Below are 18,359 nucleotides of genomic sequence, written 5' to 3' on the forward strand. Positions count from 1 at the left end.
ATTGAGTGACGACATTTACCCAGAATCACCTGTGACACTATTTTTGCAGTGGGATCTCAACACAGAATTCCAATGGGCGGGGGAGACTGCGGGAACTATGGGATAGCTACCCACAGTGCAACGCTCCAGAAATTGATGCTAGCCTCAGTACATGGACGCACACTGCCGAATTAATGTGCTTAGTGTGGCCGCATGCACTCGACTTTATACAATCTGTTTTACAAAACCACTTTATGTAAAATTGGAATAATCCCATAGTGTAGACATACCCTCAGAAATCAATTGCAAAATTCCCACTGACTTCAGTGGGACCAGGATTTCACCCTGTGAGTTAGGCCCATTAATTTCAATGGGACTGCTCACTCTCAGTGCATAAATTTAAGTACATAAGTCTTTGCAGCACTGGAACCTTCAAGGCACAAACCGTGTCTTCATTAAGAGAGTACTAGCACGTGTGGCCCTGATTATGACTGGGGCTTTATATACTTTTGCAGTATAAATATTTAACACTTTAAAAATAGGAATGTGATTGTAGAAACACAAAAACTGGCAGGGAGACCCAGATGCAGAGAGAGTACTGGAATCTGCACTTAACTCACATTTTAAAAACCTATTACATGTAAAGTTTTCAGTGTCCCTTGAAAAGGTGATCTGTTTAAGGAGAGGTGTAGAACAAGATGGAAGCAGTAACAAATAGAATGCCTTCTTTTACTGTGTCAGCTCTTACCCAGCTGTGAAGAATATTGCTGAATACTGATACTGTGTAAAACGAACACATTTGTTCACTATCTTTCCCTCTAATTACAGCAGAACACTTAATGGTGTTCCCTGGCCTGGGAGGGGATTTGTTTTGATTGCTGTTTGAGCTGCTTCTTCCAAGTGCACCAGAATGTTGTAACTACAAAACCCCACAGCTTTGCATTTTAACTCTGGGGCTCTAGATAGCTCTTTGCACTATCCTTAACAGCTACCCGCTGCTGTGCATTGTAGGTATTTCCTTTTCTAAAAATAATCTTTTGCAAAAGACCACTCCGCCCTCACCTAAAAAAAAAATCGCAACCTCAGTTTACATTTGCTCCAGCAACATCAGCCCCTTCGCACTGTATGTGCATCTATTAGCTTAATTAACTGAAGTCTGTTAAAAATAATACGCTGCCCCAAGAACTAATTGAAGTAGGCAGCAACCCCAGATGTGTTCTCTCCAGCAGTGGGACTGAGTGAGCAGAGACATCTCGGAAAGAAACCTGTTCTTACCATGCACTCCTTACCCCCTCCCCTCCTTTATCTATGTCATCACAACCACTGGCAGGCCTTCTTTGTGTAACCAAATAGCTGCTGGATGGCAATTGGTCAGTCAGTCAAGGCCGGCCCCTTCCTGGAGGGGCTTTATGAATATGCATAATTCCCTTCCCTTTGCCCCCCAACCCCCCGCCCCCCGCGCGTGTGTATGTGTGTGTTCGAGAGAGAGAGTGAAGCTGTGCTTCTAGCAGCAGCAGCAGCAGCAGCAGCCGCCTCCTTGCTCCAGCCATGTCAGATTGTTTCAGCCTGGGCCCACCATGAGAAATGGCCATGTCTGTGAGTGCAGACGAGGAAGATTATGAATCGGAACAGGATCAGGTTAGGATCTTGAAAGGTGTAGACGGGAGGGGGGGTCTAAGGCAAAGTTTGCACTAGGAAGGAGGGGTTGTGGTGGGGAGGAGATTGTGAGAATGCAGAGTTACTATGTGATCTGCTTTCACTAGAAAGCTGGGGGGGAGGGGGGAAGAAACAATGTGAGATCAATGAATGTATCATCCTAGGCTTTCCCTGCCCTGCCAAGAGAAAAAAGAGTGGGAGCTACTCATGTTAAAAGGGTAAACATCTAGGGCACCTTATGTTCTGTATTTTAAGGGCAGGCCTTTGAACTTAATGGGTTTTTACAAATCAGATGCAGTTTTTTTTCTCTGAGACACACAGCTTTCCCCCACCCTATCAGCACACTGCTGAGCATTAAAATGGACTCTTGTGCACACTGTACAAATTGTTTTATTTAAACCTGTTTTTGGTATATGGCTGATCTGAGCTGCTTTATAAATACCCATGCATAATAGGGAGAGTGAAGTGGGTGGGATTATGGTTTATGCTGTTCTGTTTGTGACTGTAGATTTTTTTGCTGTCGGCCAGATCCCAGGAGGTACTGAGAATCCTCAACTAGTATTGATTTCAGTGGGTGTGCTAAGCAACTCCTACATGATATTCAGCACCTTGCAAGATCAGACCCTGTATGTTGAGTTGATAGGCAAGTACAGTTACAGTATGTGGGGGAGGGATCTCCTTGCTAAGTTTTTATCATATCTAGAATTATTTTAATAAGACTCCTCAAATATTTTGAGAGATTTGTGTCTTCAGTAGCCTGCTACTGTACTAGTTACCTCACCTTACTTTGATTTATACTCCATCTCCAGTCCCAGAGGTGGAATAAAATAAAACAAAGGATGTGTCAAAACAGAGAACTTAGCCAGTCCCTGCAAGGTTTGTTCTTCTGAAGGTTTTTTTTCTCTTGGAGGAGGAGAATAAACTTTAAATTTATGAAGTAATCTGTGAAATAATCCAGAACATATGTTCTAGATTGCATACTGTACTCTCTTGAAGAGCAGTCTAAGTAAATAAAAATATGCTCTGAGTAGAATTAAACGTGTATACAATTAAAACAAACTTTTTTATAACCTAAGCAGTTCTGCATTTTAAAATAGATTTTTAAAATGTTTATTCAACTATTTGACATACTTTGCCATAAGAAGATAGACTCAAAACGTAGCCTGTTTCTTGCTTAGTAATTTTGCTACTTGTTTAACCATTAGTTATTGCACCAAAAGAAGCAAGGCTAAATAAAACATAACTTAGAATTAACAATTCCTTGTTGCGGTTCCAGGGAAACTGTAACTTTATTGTGTGTTGCCCAAAATAGTTAGATTTGTTGTATTACCAGTGTTAGATGTTTGTGCACTAAGGCTGTATTGGCTTGTGGAGTAGTGTTGTTCAAGAACTGTCTTGGATGATTAACTTTATTGAGTACTCATGCATTCTGAGGACAGAGAGAGTTTACAGGCCACTATTCCTGCTTGATTCACTGCTGAACTAGATAAGGTGTTAAAGGTTTCCACTTGTCCTTTTTTTTTTTTTTTAAACTATGTCCTGCATATACCCACCTAGTTGCTTCCATTGGTTTGCTTGATTTTGATGTGATTGTTGTATACTTTTTAAGTAGCTGAGCTATTAGCAAGAGGCCAAGATTGGTGTCAGTGGCACTATGCTAAATGTAACATGGGGGTGAAGTCACTACTGAAAATGATGGTGTGTAATTGATTAATTTTTAAATGTGGTTATCCTCCTTGGATTTTCACTTCTGATAAAATCTGAAACCTGTTAACATTTTTAAATATTACTAGTTTAAAAAAAAAAAACCCACCCTAAAAGTAGAGATTCTTTCTGCACCATAAAGCTCTATGAGGCCTGTTCTATACTTAAGTTTTACTAGAATAACTATTATGATTAGGCATGTGATATTTTTTTTTTTTTATTAAACTGAAATAGTTATACCAATAAAATCCCTACTGTGGATGCAATTATATTGACAAGTATAAGGCATCTTTATACTAAATAGTTATCCACCTTTCCATATGGAAATAGGTCGACCAGTATAAAGTACCTTCATCATGATATAACTGCCTGTACTCCAGGAGGGTTGTACTGTTTTCACTTACCAGTAGAGTTAAACATAATATATTAACAGATTTGGTGTCTGCTGCCTTAAACTAGTTTCTTCCTCATTAGTGTCATCTTACCAAGAATTGCTGCAGTGCCCCCCCTTCACCAAATCAAGAGTTTCTATGTAGTGTGAGGTTTCCTACTTTAAATAATGGAGGGGAAAGGGTTTAACACTCAAGAATTGTTGACTTGCTGCGTTTGTCAAATACAAGGTTGCGTATGTATAATGGAGCCACAGTCTTTTAGGCAGTTATAAGGGCCTGTTTTGGTTCAGGCTAGTGCTTTTATGGCTAGCTATACTTGGCTAGAGCCTGATCTACACCCAAAAGTTAAATTGGCATAACTATAGTGCTCAGGGGTATGGTAGCAATGCTGACCTAACCCTCAGTGTAGATGCAACTAGGTCAACAGAAGAATGCTTCAGTCAGTCTAGCTGCCATCACTCAGGGAGGTAGAGTTCCTGCACCAACAGAAAAATCCCTTCCATCGTTGTAGGAAGCATCTGCACTACAATGGCAAAGCGACAACACTGGAGCTATGCCACTGCCATGCCCGTGGTGTAGATGTGACGTAGATGTGGAATACTTGTAAAACTACACGTGTCTGTTTCCATCTAATGGTTCTCTAGTAGCCTATATAAAATTAGTTTATCATTCCAGTTCCCAGTGGACTTAGTGTACACATCTCTGAGCCCACACCACAACTGATAATTGGTAACCTGGCTGGTGTTCTTAGTAGAGATCAGGAACTCATGGGTACTCTGGAGACCCAGCTCCCCTCTCATCTGTAGAGGTGGTCTTTGGAGGTTGGGTTGAAGCATGTTAGTGGGATATTCTAGGAAGCTTCTGCTGCCTGTTCTATGGATCAACAAGGAGGTTAGCTTTTCCAGGGTTTTCACTAGCACTAAATTTGTGGGTTTTTTTGTTTTTTTTTTAATTGAACTTAAACTCCCACTAAAACCATGACATTCAGTAAATGATAAGGAATTAACTCAATCAGAGGTCTGCTGTACTCTGTGTGGTAGCCAGTAGGTTTCCATTGCACCGAGTAACATTGTAAAAGCTGATGGCAGCTATGTGTTGTAGTCAGAATTGAGACGAGTTTTTTTTTCTGTCTGACTTCTTGGTTCCTTATTTACCTGATGATATAAAAAAAAATTGTATTTAAAATTTCTCTATGTTAAGGTTCTTTAAAAACTGTCTTATTGAGAGGCAGCATGGTCTAGTAGTATGAGCACAGGACTGGGAGCCAAGAACTTGTACATTCTAGTACTGGTTCAGTCACTGCCATCAGTTGTGGCCTTGATTAAATGACTTGACTTCAATGTTTGCCATCTATAAAATGATGGGTAAATTACCTGCCATAGAAGAAGACTGTGAAAATTGGTTAATGTCCATACAGCACTTTGGAGATGTCAGACGGTAGATATGTGTAAAGTGTCTTTGCTATGAATGATTTGTACAATGGGTGCACAGGTTTTTGTATAATTAAGTTCAGATCCCACCTGGATCACAAGTGCAATGAGTTGAGCCTCATCCCATTACCTGCTTGTATAAATCTCAAAACCACCACACAGTATGGAACAATCCTGACTCCTTTCAGAAAGGAAATCAGACTGGAATAACAGTAGAATGTGTTGCAAGTCAGGGTTGAGGTGCATTGAGAGAGTTGTGTGGAGGGGGTTTGCACATCCCTGCTTGGAGTGGTAAGTGCAGAAGCCACTCACACAAGAGCTGTCTTCTGGGCACCAATATCACTCCTCTTAGGAGCAAGCTGGGTGCTCCTTTTTCCCCAAACCAGCACCTCTTGTCCTTGGACCCCACCCTCCCAAGTAGAGGATGCTGTATGTGGGTACCTGTGCTGACATAACCCCACCAGAGCCTTGATGGAGTAGTGATAGCAGTGAGAGCCCCCACAGAGAGTCCACTGCATGGGGAAGTGGGAGGAAGTCCACCCACTTACGATGCTTGGGGCAGTTTACACCTCTTGAAACTATTATTTCAGGCCCTCTCCAGAGTCAGGCTGGTCTCAGTGCATTGATTAACCTCAGGTCATATTTTTTAGCTTCTCTTCACAACCATGAAGTTTAGAAACTTTTTTTTTTTTTTTTTGTAAAAATGCTGAGATTCTGATCAAAGCTGGGGCTCCAAGCATGGCCTGATGGTGCCTGTGCTTTAATTTAGCCCTGGTCTGAAACCTACTCAGAATGGGAATAATCTCTTTAGCATCTTCACTGCCTTAGGAAAGTGGGTCTCCAGCCATGATCTCTTAGTCCATTAATGATTCAGAACAGGCTTGGGGAAGATGCTGACTTTTCCAGTTATGTAACCCTAATCACACACGTTTAAAATATGTGTAGATACATTAGATACTGGCTTAATGAGTTCTGAATACTGTTTCTGCAGGGTGCCTTTAATTTTGAATGATTGTCTAGAAAGCCTTAGAAGTATAACCTAAATTCTGTTTCTTGCTTCACTCTCTTCATGTCAGTCACTAAAGCATGTTCTGGTTTGTTGGGGGGCTGCTAATTAACCTAATTTTTCATTAGAGCAAACAGCAGGGAAACATTTTGACTTTTGGGGAAGTAGGAAAATTTTGGGTATAATAAGCTTGACAAGCTTTCTCCCTTTTGTTCTCCTCCTCTAACATCCCCCACTACCACCAAAATTCAGGATCTCCGTTCATAAGCAAGACCGCATCTTGCAGTTTCAGCACATCCGTCTTATGAGCACTAAAGAGTGAAAAACACTACTAGTTTGAACAGCAACAAGGTATACGTAACCGGGCTGATGAGTAAAGGTTTCCCAACTCACCAAGTGATCAAGCACATGTCATACCTAGGACAACTTGGTTTAATCACTGATGACTTGATTTTTAAGAGGTGCTGAGCACTTGCAGCTCCCATTGACTTCATTGAGGTTTGTGGGTGCTAAGCACTTCTAAAAATCAGAATACCTTGCTAATCTCTCAGGGTATGTCTACACTGGAGGGGGTGGGGAAAAACAAACAACCTCACAGCAGTGAGTCTCAGAGCCTGGGCATACAGACCCACCTGCTTCACTGGGTTTCAGCGCCGGAGTTCCAGCTGAGCAGGAATGTCTACACTGGTATTTTTAGCACTGTAATTCGTGCCTGTAGACCCAGGCTCTGAGATTTGCTGCCATGGGTTTTTGTGTTTTTTCAGTGTAGACAGACCTTCGGTGCTGCCCCTGTCTGCTCAATGGGGATATTTACTACTTATGTCACAGTGATAGGAAGATGAAGCTAAATTTAGTTTTTGTAAGGAGTTTTGCAATTCACAGATACATGTTAGATTGTTATAGCCCAAATACACCTCAGATACACATGTGGTTTGGGTATCGGGGTATGTCTACACTGCAGTTAGACACCCACGGATGCCTGTGCCACTTGACTCGGGCTGTGGGGCTCAGGCTAACGAGCTGTTTAATTGCAGTCTAGATGTTCAGGCTTGGGCTGGAGCCCGGGCTCCATGACCTCCAACCTCACAGGGTTTGGGAGAGACAAACTGTTCTCTTGAGGGCATGGCACATTCACAGGCTTTGGACCTCAACACAAGTCCCGTAGAGCGTTGATGTTAATCTTAGCAGATTTCAGTGGAAATCTGTGAGGTCCTTAGGGATAAGCTGTGACGGTATATTCCTTTAACAAAACATTTAACTGTGAGGGATAGGGGAAGGAATTGTCACTCCTCCAGGATCCTCTGCTCCTTCTCCGACAACAGCCCACTGCATCAGTGACCCCTCACTCTGGCAGAAGAGGCATGGGCACAGCTTCCTTTGAAGACCCTTGGAAATTGGAGAGGAAGTAACAGAATTGCTTGAGGTGGTCATTGGGGCAGATTTGGACTGGCTTCCTTGGGATAGACTTCATGAGCTGAAAGATCTTTTTAGTCTAATTTCTGATTCCTTCCTTCCACAGCCCTGGGACTGAGCCAGAGATGACTTTTGGGGACTGCAAAATCAATGGGCACAGGGTGCGAATATTACCTTGTCAGTAAAGGATGGGGGCTGTGAGGGACCCCTTATATCCTAAAGCCAATTCAAGACTGAGCTTGCTGCCTACTTCTAATTTGAAGATGGAGGGTCTGAGTCTCTTGGCTAACATCAGGCTGGAATTTAATGTCTGGCTTTTTGCCACACACTAAATAAAACACTGAAAGCCCCAAATCATGTAGGAGTGTCCTCCTTCAGTTTGAATCCGAGCCCCTTTTTAGGAAAGCAACCCACAGGCTAGATTTCATGCTAGTGATGTATTTAAACTACCAAGTTACAGCCCCAAAAAACTGTTTACAAGGCCACTCTAGCCTCACTAACCAGGGCATCGTTCATTTAGACTATGGATTGGTTTTGGTCAGTCAGTACCAGTAAGGAAATGCAAACAGTCATCTGGGCGGGCTGGTGCTATTGTATAGTGAAGTATGAAAGATCGACGGTTTGCATCTTTTTATTTTTCTTCTGAGCATTAGGGATTTGTAAAGAAATCCAGGTTGTGTGATTCTGTCTGGCTTCAGATTCAGTCTCTGTCCTCTCACCCCTCCTGCTTTGTTAGCTGCAGTTTTTGACCGTGTTAAATCCCATTTGTTAGATGTTGTGCCTCAGCTAGCTCCTAGACGTTGAGACAGGCCTGGAAGTCAGGGAGCGTGGGTCCTTTTCCTCACTCTGCTACATTAAGCACATCTAGCCTAGAAACATAGTTTTTAAATACGACTTAACATGTTTTAATTAACATTTATGTAGATGGTGTTTAATACCTTTGAAAAAAAGATTAGCTGGTCATGGTCAAGCTTGGTGGGAAGAAAGCAGGCTTTTTGTGGCCACTGATGACAGATATGAGCCTTGTTGGTTGTTTATGTGTATTTTATTACATGGTACGCTCACTCTTTAAGGCCCTGCCTTTTGCCCTGGATTTTGCACATTGCCTGTGGGAGGATTGGGTTTTTACTTAAAGGAAGTGCTAGACCATTGTGTCAAAACTAACTGAAAGATTGAGGTGAGTATAGTCAGAAGATGCCTCTGTTGGGGTAAGGAACTCATCCCTTATTTGGATACTACTAACCCATCCCTGCCAGAGCTGACTTTATCTCTGCAGTTCATACAAACGCTTCTGGAAAGCAAATATTCAGTCTTTAGAATGCCTGAAATGGCTTTTAAAATACCTGCTTTTGGTGCATTTTCTGGTGGGATGATGCCTCTCCTCAATTTAAATTGCATACATTGTTTGCTGCTTTGCTATTGTTCCACGCTATGTATTTTTCAGGAGCAAAACATGAACCTTCTAAAGTTTGCTTAATATAAGTGTGTGCACCACATGGTGTGTTCTTCCCCCTCAATTATGATGATGTGTCTGTTTGAATGGAAAAATAAGTTAATAGATGCCCAGTTCCCTCCCTTCTCCCAGCAGAACCCCTGGGACATGGGTTTCTCACAGGCAAAAGGAGAAAATGTTTGTTAAAATAATGACAGCCTATCACAGGTAACTATAGAAGTTAGATACAGAGGGAGCTTGTTAGGTCCAATTATATAGGGAGATTAAATATGGCTGTGTGTGTGAAGAAAGAATGGGGAAGTTTACAAAACCAAATTAAAATGTTTCCATGAGCCTTTCTTTTTTTTAATTCCAGTGGAAACTTTTGGTTCAGGGGTGGGATTTTTTTTGGATTTTGGTTTGTGTTTTTAACCAAACCTTCCCCTGCAGTACTAGCTACCCAAAGTTACAGACTTGTGCTAGTTCAGCAGGAAGAGAAAGTGAAACTATTCTGATCTCATTCGACATGCTGAGAAACGCAGAAGGTAGACAAATCTCAAAAGTAATAAAGTAAATGGAGTTTGCTGCTTTTTTTTAATTTGATCTAGAACATGGTCAGTAATGTAAGAAGGAATTGGGGGGAGTGGTTAGATATAGGGCCATTTCTTGCTCAGTTAACTTTTATGATCCTGTAGAAGTCACTACTGTAGATCTTTTAAATCAAGAAAAGAATTTGGCCTCTGTCACTTTCTCTTGAATGTGGAAGCATATGGCTAGATTTCTTGATCCAGGTGCCCAAAAGTGGATAAGTGAATATGTTGCAATTTCACAAAGAATCTATTAAGTTAAAAATTTCTCAGTGCTTCTCAAGCTTCTGGAAACATAGAAAAAGTGTGCTTTGTACAGCTTTCCGGGCATCTCTGGTGAGAAAGCTGATTGCCCTTAATGTAGAATTCTAGTGTTTCATTTCTGAATACCTGTTTGGAGGTGATGTAAGAGGGATTGCTGGAAAGTATTCTATGGTGCCTAGGTCTCATATCCTATTTTATCTCTTACATGAATTCAAATTCCTCTTCTCCACCATGATTTCAAAGTTTACAGTGTACCACCTAGCCTCTAAATTTACTTTCTTCTTCTCCCTGGATACCTCCTTTTCAGATGAGGAAAACAGGACCACTAGCATTATCTAAACGTAAACCTGGGACCCAGGAACTCCTCAGCTCTGACACAGATTCCCTCTGTAGCCTTTAGTAAATCACTTGGGCCCCAGTACTGCAATGAGCTGCATATGGGTACGCTTGTGTTGACTTCAGTGGGGCTCCATCTGTGCAGAGCTCATTGCAGGATAGTGATCTTAATCTCTCTGCTTCGGTTTCTCATTTGTATAAAATGTGGTACTACCTCAAAGGATGTTGAGAGAGTTGGTGACTATAAAGGCGACAATGTATATGTGCTAAGTATTCTCTATCTATGTATATTTCTAATGCACATCTCATCTTTATAGCTAGGAGACCATGGCATCAAGAAAATATTTTCCCCCCCCCCAAGTAAAAGGAGATTCTGTGGCTTAAGCAATAAATATAATGAGATATTCATCCTGTGTGTCTGGCATTTCCAGAACAGGGCAGTTGGACGACCCAAAGGGAAACTGGGCACTGCCGCTGCAGTGAAGCTAGCTGCTAATCGGACGACTGCAGGAGCGCGCCGGAGAAGGACGCGATGCCGCAAGTGCGAGGCTTGTCTACGTACAGAGTGCGGCGAGTGTCACTTCTGCAAAGACATGAAGAAGTTTGGTGGGCCTGGAAGGATGAAGCAGTCCTGCATTATGAGGCAGTGCATCGCAGTAAGTGTCCACTTGTAGCTGTGGCTCTCTTGAGACGCCTTGACAAGCCTTGTTCTGGTGGCTTCTGTCAGAGCATACCCACCCATCTTTCAGGTCCTACTGTCCGTAGTGACTAGACATGGGCTGTGGAACTCACTCTTTAAAAGCAAATTAAACACCGTGCATCCCAGTTGAAAGCTCCTTCTCAGACCTTTTTCCTCCCCCCCTCCCTCCAACCTTATTTAAAAATATAATTTTGGATTCTCAGTAGTGTGGGGGGGGGGGGGGGGGGGGCAGCATGAAGAGAGGATTATTAGAAATGTGCCAAAACTCACATCTTGAATATGAACCTCTTTGAATTTCAGGATGGAGGAAAATTCAAGTCCGATTCAAAGCAAAGGATGGGTGCGGGGAGGCTGTCTTTTGCTTTGGATCTTGTCAGATTCAATGAGAATCCAACCAACCTTACCACCTCAATTAAAGAAGGTGGAAATATTGGGCTAAAATCTCCCACAATTTTGGCACTGTTGGAACCTGAATCTCAGACTAAACCAGATCCAGATTTGAATTTGCCACCGCCTCAGTTGTTCCTTTCACACTGAGTTATTGCGTTGTTCCAGTGGGTATACATCCACTCTCTGAAGGGAGGAAAGTCCAGCTTTTCTCTCCCATTTTCATTGTGATTAGCTATATTGGTAAGTGTGAGAGTTTCCTCTGATGGGTTCAAAGGCCTTGTCTGTGCTGGGATCAAACTGTGCCAGCTGCTATTGCTATTTGGTGGGGGGGTTTTAAAGGGGAAAGCACATTGTCTGCGGGTGGTGGTAATACTTCTGTAGTGGCTTCCATTTGATCTTAGTTTAGTCTACTAGCACACCTATGAGTTACATACATTTATTAACTTTTTTTAATTTGAGGAAACTGAGGCAGAGAGAAATTGTGCTTTGGTCAGGGTCACACAGCAAGTGAGTAGAAGAGCCCTGCATAGAACCCAGATCTCCTGGGCCTGATTTTCAGGAGTGTTCAGCACTCAGCAGCTCCCATTGTCCTCCATAGGAGCTGCTGAGTGCTGAGCTGTTCTGAAAATCTGGCCCTCTGACTCCCAGTCCTGTGCTAGGCCATATGTCCTCTTTAGAACAGGGGACTTGAATTCACTTCTTCTGGGTATGTTCCTAGCTCTGTCAGACTTGCTCCATGACCTTGACCAAGATTTTTAGCTTCTCAGTGCCTCAGTTTTCTGATCTGTAAATTGGAGGGAATACCTACCTCTCTGTAAAGTACTTTTGCAGCTCTAGCATGCTTTTCATCTGAATACTTTAAATTATTATTAACTGAGCTGTGACATGAATTCATTGACCAGTTTGGATGGAGAAATTTTTTAGTCATGCTAGTCAAATCTTGCTCCCCCTTCTTGTTGACGGTCTACAGCGGGTTTGTAATATGGCTTCACTGTCTCCATTGGTCAGGGAAACTGCTAGCAGCAACCAGTTTCAATCATGTTGTATAGTCCTGATCCCTGTGAAGGAGAAGGTTAGCAAAGTTGCACTGTTATGTTAGCCAGTAGTTGCTTGAGGGATCCTCCACCATTTCTTCTGAGTAGTCCTAAACAAAGCAGGGCCACTCCTGTTTTGGAGGGAAAACAATGCTAATACCATCGTCCCTGTCTCTGACCAGTTCAGGTGTGTGTCCAGAATGATCACAGATCTTCATGGAACTGGATTCTGTTCTGGGCATCTTTCCCTGTATTCTGTGGGAAAATATTTCTTCCTAGATCAGTTCAATTTCAGCAATTTTATTTCAGAGAGCTATAGTCTGACCACAAGGTTGGGAGTCAGGATGCCCTGGTTCTACTCCCAGCTTGGACATGGACTCTGGGACCTTGTTTGCTCTGGGGAAATTCCCATTGGTGCTAGTACCAGTGGGACTCTTATTTCAGCTTCTCCATTGCAAAGAACGTCTGTAGAATTGTCTGATTACAATTTAAAATGGTTCATATTGAACTGTTGTAGTTTGTAACAGTGCCTCATGTTCCCATTAGCCATTCTGCCTTATATAAACTTGGTCAGCATGTCTTCCAGTTATTGCAGTAGCAGTGCATTGTGGGTACATAGCCCACAGCTTCCAGCACAGGTCCTCAAGGCAAGGCTTTGCGGAAGTAATAATCCACAGTTTATGCTAGTGCTGTTCAATAGATTTTGTTTTCAAGTTTAAAAATATCAACTGTATACAAAACACAGGTATTTGGTAACTTTACAAGCCATAAGAGAACCTGTACTGCATTTCATAAAACAGGAAACTAATCTGCATGAAATGACGGAAGCTGCAGTAGCTCAGAAAAAGAGAGGAGTTGAGGATGTGGGATGTTGTATGTTGCGCAGAGTGGTTCTTCAAGGTGATGCAGGGGCATTGTGCTGGGAAGACCAATTGTAACGGTTCAGCTGCAATACCAGCCATTTGTCAACACGGGCATTTCAGTGGTGTGGAGTGACCTGGGGCAGGATATAGAACTGGAGACCCTTGCCCCAAGCAAGAACAATTACAATAATTCTAACAATGGCTATGTGCTTTTGCAAGCACTTTTGTGCATAGACATAGTGTGTTACAAGCATTGCAGCTACTTGCAATACAAACAATTTCTAGTAGGCAGAACTTCTGTGGCTTTGAACTTAACTTCTGTCAGTTTTCCCCAACTGCAGAATGGAGATAATCTCTCCGTGTGTGTGTGAGGATTAATTAGTTAATATTTTCAAAGTTCTCTAAAGATGAAGTGCTAAGTATTTACTGACATGATAAGGTTTAGAAGTGTTGCCAGAGCTAATACATCAAGTGTCAATGTATAGGGCAGGCTAAACAGTAGTATCTTCAATGCCAATCATTTTTTTTTATCCTGCCTGAGATTTCAATCAATGTAGTTATCCAGTGATGGTTTAAGATTTGTATATACTTCTAAAATGAAGCCTTTGCCATGAAAGCCAGTTCTCAGCTCTTGAGGATTAATAGATAAGTAGTGATATATGATCTAGCTGAATGTATTTCAAATTATAGCCAGCTTCTTTTAAGTGTCTTTGTTCCCCTCCTTGTCACAAGACTTGCACCATATTGCAGCAAACCAAGTACTTGTGTAACACCTGCCTGCATGGTGTGGCACTCTGTCCTCCTCTAGTGGTGGCTGGGCCAGCTGTAGAGATTGAGCCTGCTACAGCCTGGGCTAAGAGAAAAGTATCTTTTAGCTCATGCAGTAGAGGCTCATGCATTTAACTCAAGAGGTCTAAGGTTTGATGCTTTCTCATGATGTCCAAGGTGGTCCGCTTACACTTGTGTGTGTGTGTGTGTGTCATTAGTGCAAAGACACTTTCCTAATTAGACTGAAATTCTGACACTTTGACACCAAGGTTACAGAAATAACTAAAGTAGATGGAGAATTGCAGCATCTTAACTGAGATCTGACCTGGAAGAAAGAATCTCTCGATTGCTAGAAATTCACCCTATTGCCTCCTATCTTCCTGTGTTCTTATACAGTGCCTGCAAAATGGTATCTTAATTCTGATAGTAGCCTGTTGGTGCTACTATGATCTAGATCTAACCATGATTAATATCTATGAGTTGAGAGATTTGGGTTCTGTTCCTGGTTTTGATGTGGACTTGCTTTGTGACTTTGGTTGATTCCCATAACCTTCCTCTGCTCTTTATGTAAAATGGAGTTGCTGCCTACCTGCTAAGGGAGGTTATGAGGTATAATAGACCAATATTTTTGATCTAATGTCTCTTTTTTCTTCTATGTCACTCTGTTACAGTAAACTGGCTCACAAGCAGGTCTCTGTATCTGTCTACTGTAAATTTCTAAGACCAAGGCCAATGTGCTGATGTACTTAGTGGGCAGGATTCGTCCCTCGGATTGTCCATTGACTTCAGTGGTGTTACAGGGAGCCAGGATCATCCCTAATGTATATCATTCACAATTTGTTGCTCTAGAACATGCACTGAACTTCAACAGCAATATGCTTGTTACATTAATTAGAGTTGGTGGCTCTCAGCACTTCACAGAATCAAAGACCCCGTACCACAAACTGGTTTGAGATTAGCCAAATGTAAATTAAATGTCTTGATCATCTGCTCCATTATGTTACCCATGCCCTAATCTCTCTCATATTTGTGCAAACAGCCAGTGCTGCCTCACACTGCTGTGTGTCTCGTGTGTGGAGAAGCTGGAAAGGAGGACACTGTGGAAGAGGAGGAGGGCAAGTTTAATCTCATGCTAATGGAATGTTCCATTTGTAATGAAATAATACACCCAGGATGCCTTAAGGTGAGTCCAGAGAAATGACACTGATGGTAGTAATAAACGGTCAGTCACTTCCTTCCGTTAAAAACAATGAACTAAAACTAACTGCTTGAAAACTGTATGAGAACGTAGAGCTGGCGCAAGGTGCAGGTTGGCAGTCTGGGAGCCCAAAACCTTCTCTGAGTAGGGAGCTTACTCAAGAGGATCCTCTTTGACATTTAGTAGCTAGTAACCCCAATGAGCAGGGAAATCCCTGCTTTCCAAAAGAGCTTTCAGATTTCTTCAGCCTCCTTAATATTAGACATAAGTAAAGGTTCATCTCCTTAGATATTTCCAGGTAAATAATTCTGAGGTGAGGAGATGAACCTGTGAACTGCAGAGTTTCTTAGAGCTTTGGCGTTATTTAAACAAAACAAGTTGGAAGTTAGATTAGAATTTAGTGATTCAAATAAACCTAAATGTCAGTCTGGAAAGACTCAGTGAAAATTTCAATGTTCACCCAACATCTAGCTCTTCCTCCCTTTACAAATGGTAGTAAATGTGTGCCTCCCACCCAGCCATCTCAGTTGGTATAGGAAGGAAACTGAATTTGTCTGTTTAGATGGATTACAATAGCATGGTCTGGCTGTAAAATAGTACAGCCTGCATGCTGTTCCTGCCTGGCCCTTATTGGGTGTAGGGTGGTCTTAGGACCAACTTGTGAGGGTGAGTAGGGTAAAGGGTTAATTGTGTGTTCTGTATGTTGTGGGTAAATGTGGGCAAAGTTGATCTCTGGCCTAGAATTGAGCATGGGGACTCTGGGAAAACTATGCATGTCTACACTGTGATTAAAAAAAACTCGTGGCACCAAGTCTGGGCCTGGGTCAGTTGACTCAGGTTCATGGGGCTCAGGCTGCAAGGCTAAAAATAGTAATGTAGATGTTTGGGTCTGGGCTGGAGCCAAGGCTCTGAGATCTCTCCCCTTGCAGGGTCTCAGAGCCCAGGCTTCAGGCTGAGCCCGAACATCTAAACTCCAGTTTTATAGCTTAAGCCTCATGATTCTGAGCCAAGTGACCTGGGCTGGCCTTGATTGTGCTACAAGTCTTTTATTGCAGTGTAGACACACCCACTGTGACTGGGGTAGAAGCAGGATCTTCCACTTGGATTAAATCAGTTGTGGTCCTTTGCCTGTACAGAGAAGGTTTGTCTCCCACCTTTAACTGGAGAGTGGTCTTGCAGTATGCGAGAGTGTGTGTGAGAAGGAGAGAGAGATGACTTCTTTAGGACAGTGGAAGGTGTATGACTGGAGTGTTCAGTGATTCAAGGGCAGAGTTGAAGTTGGCAATGAAATCTCAGCTAAGTATTTCTAGGCTCTGACATTTGTAAATTAAAAAGTCTGGTTTAGACGAGTTAAAACCACAATTCCCACCCTTCAAACAACTTCCCTACTCCTCAGAAAGGACAGATAGGTAGCTCAGTTCATGTGTTTGTCCAGACATAAACCTTGTGTTCAGCAGAGGCTGGCTTTGAGCTCATTGAGCTTTCCCAGCAGTGCCTGTGTCCCGGTAGTCTCTAGGGAACGCAGCAGGTATGTTTTAGACTTCAAAGGTACTCTGCATTAGCCTAACTCTGCTCCCATTGACATCAGTGGCCATACCCTTCAATGGGAGCAGTTAGGTCAATGCTGAGCACATCTGAAAATCCCACCCTCTCTGTGGGCTTTTGCAGCCACTTGACTGGGAGACTTCTGAGCCACTCCATTCCAGAACTGATCCTGGGAGCGATTTGTCTAGCTTGAGTCACTCAGCCATTCTCTCCTTCATCGTCATCCCAATTTATGGTTAAAATGGTTTTGCTATTTCCACAGTAAAATGTATTCCAACATCCCCTACTCCCAGAAAGCCACAGTTGGTGCCTATGGAACCCACTGTGATGGAAAAATACTTTTGTTCCAAAATGCATGAACCACATGGTCTGGATAATGCTGTCTGTACTATCTCTCAGCTCCCTAATCTCTGGGTGAGGAATGGCACAATTTTCAAAGGTGCTCAGCACCCACAGCTCCTGTTGTAGTCAGGACGGTGGAGAAGGGCAGACTGCAGTTGCTCAGCACTTCTGAAAATAAGGTCTTTCAGTATTTTAGTGAAAGAGTGACTGATAGCTCCAGCCAGTGCTAGTGGTTAGCAGGGGAAGTAGCTGTGTAGTCTGTCCTGCAGGGTACATCAGTCCTGACCTGCAGCACTGCTTTACTATTGCACTGCACCAAATTCACATGCCCAAACTACTCCACATTTTCCTCTGTCCTTCCGTGTAGCATCACAGAGTAACATTATTCAGGATTTGGCCTGCAGGACAGAATCACTGTTTAGTGACAGTTGAAACATTGACTTCCCCAAACCAAATTTGGAGCTTGCTGATGTGGTAGCTAGCTATGCAGGATGTGGGTCAGACCTGTGAAATTAAAGAAAATACTACTGCTGTCCTGCATATTCATGACCAGAGACTAACCAGTCAAGTGCTGGTTTGGTAACAGAGAAAAATCACTTCCAGTATCTATGAAAATGGAAAAGTTAGAGATTTGCAATTCTGCCCTGGGCAACCAGGTGCAGGGTTTTTGGGGTTTTTTTTTTTTTTAAGCTAGTAAAAACAGCTGGCAGATAACACCCCCTAGGATTCCTTTCCCTATCCCTGGTCAGAAACATTATGTCAAACTGAGCTTTTGGGGGCCCCTTACACCTTGTCCTCAGAAAGTGTTGTGTGGGCTGGGAGCCTTGTGTATCTCAACTTCTCTGGAGCTCCCAGAATCCCTGGTGACCTGTAGCAGTGGGGTATCCTCCAGTGCCTTTTCTGTAGGTAATCTCCTCAGGGTGACTGCCTAAGTGATATTTATTTACAGGATGAAAAGGACACCATCCCCACTAGGGATTTGGGAGCCTCTGGAAAGGCATAGCAGTGTGTACATTGAAGGAGAATGGCAGAGGGAAGATGATGCAATGGGAGCCTCTCTCTGTATTCCTTCTTTGTTCATGGGCACTGCGTAGCCCTGTGGTTGGGCTCCACAATGTTTCATGAGACTGAAAAAACTCCAGAGTCCTGTGACACCTTACAGACTAACAGATATATTGGAGCATGAGCTTTTGTGGGTGAATACCCACTTCATCGGATGCATGTAGTGGAAATTTCCAGAGGCAGGTATAAATATGCTGGCAAGAATCAGACTATAGATAACGAGGTTAGTTCAATCAGGGAGGATGAGGCCCTCTTCTA

General features: G+C 42.7%; 2 protein-coding genes across 10 annotated transcripts in view; one reads left to right on the forward strand and one right to left on the reverse strand.

Moving 5' to 3' along the window:
- Positions 1-18,359, forward strand: part of KDM2B (lysine demethylase 2B) — a 176,792-nt gene that overhangs the window by 141,868 nt on the left and 16,565 nt on the right. For 6 of the 7 annotated variants that reach the window (XM_032800626.2, XM_032800627.2, XM_075059864.1 and 3 more), the window contains 2 exons: positions 10,631-10,855; positions 14,994-15,137. In XM_032800626.2, coding sequence (XP_032656517.1) covers positions 10,631-10,855; positions 14,994-15,137 — 369 coding nt within the window. Of the gene's footprint in view, positions 1-1,441; positions 1,618-10,630; positions 10,856-14,993; positions 15,138-18,359 lie in introns of those variants that run through there. The other variant, XM_075059865.1, reaches the window with a different exon arrangement.
- RNF34 (ring finger protein 34) overlaps positions 1-18,359 on the reverse strand; it is a 63,462-nt gene that overhangs the window by 3,265 nt on the left and 41,838 nt on the right. The window lies entirely within an intron of this gene.

Source organism: Chelonoidis abingdonii, chromosome 22 (assembly GCF_003597395.2).
Source record: "Chelonoidis abingdonii isolate Lonesome George chromosome 22, CheloAbing_2.0, whole genome shotgun sequence".
NCBI classification, from domain to species: domain Eukaryota; kingdom Metazoa; phylum Chordata; order Testudines; family Testudinidae; genus Chelonoidis; species Chelonoidis abingdonii.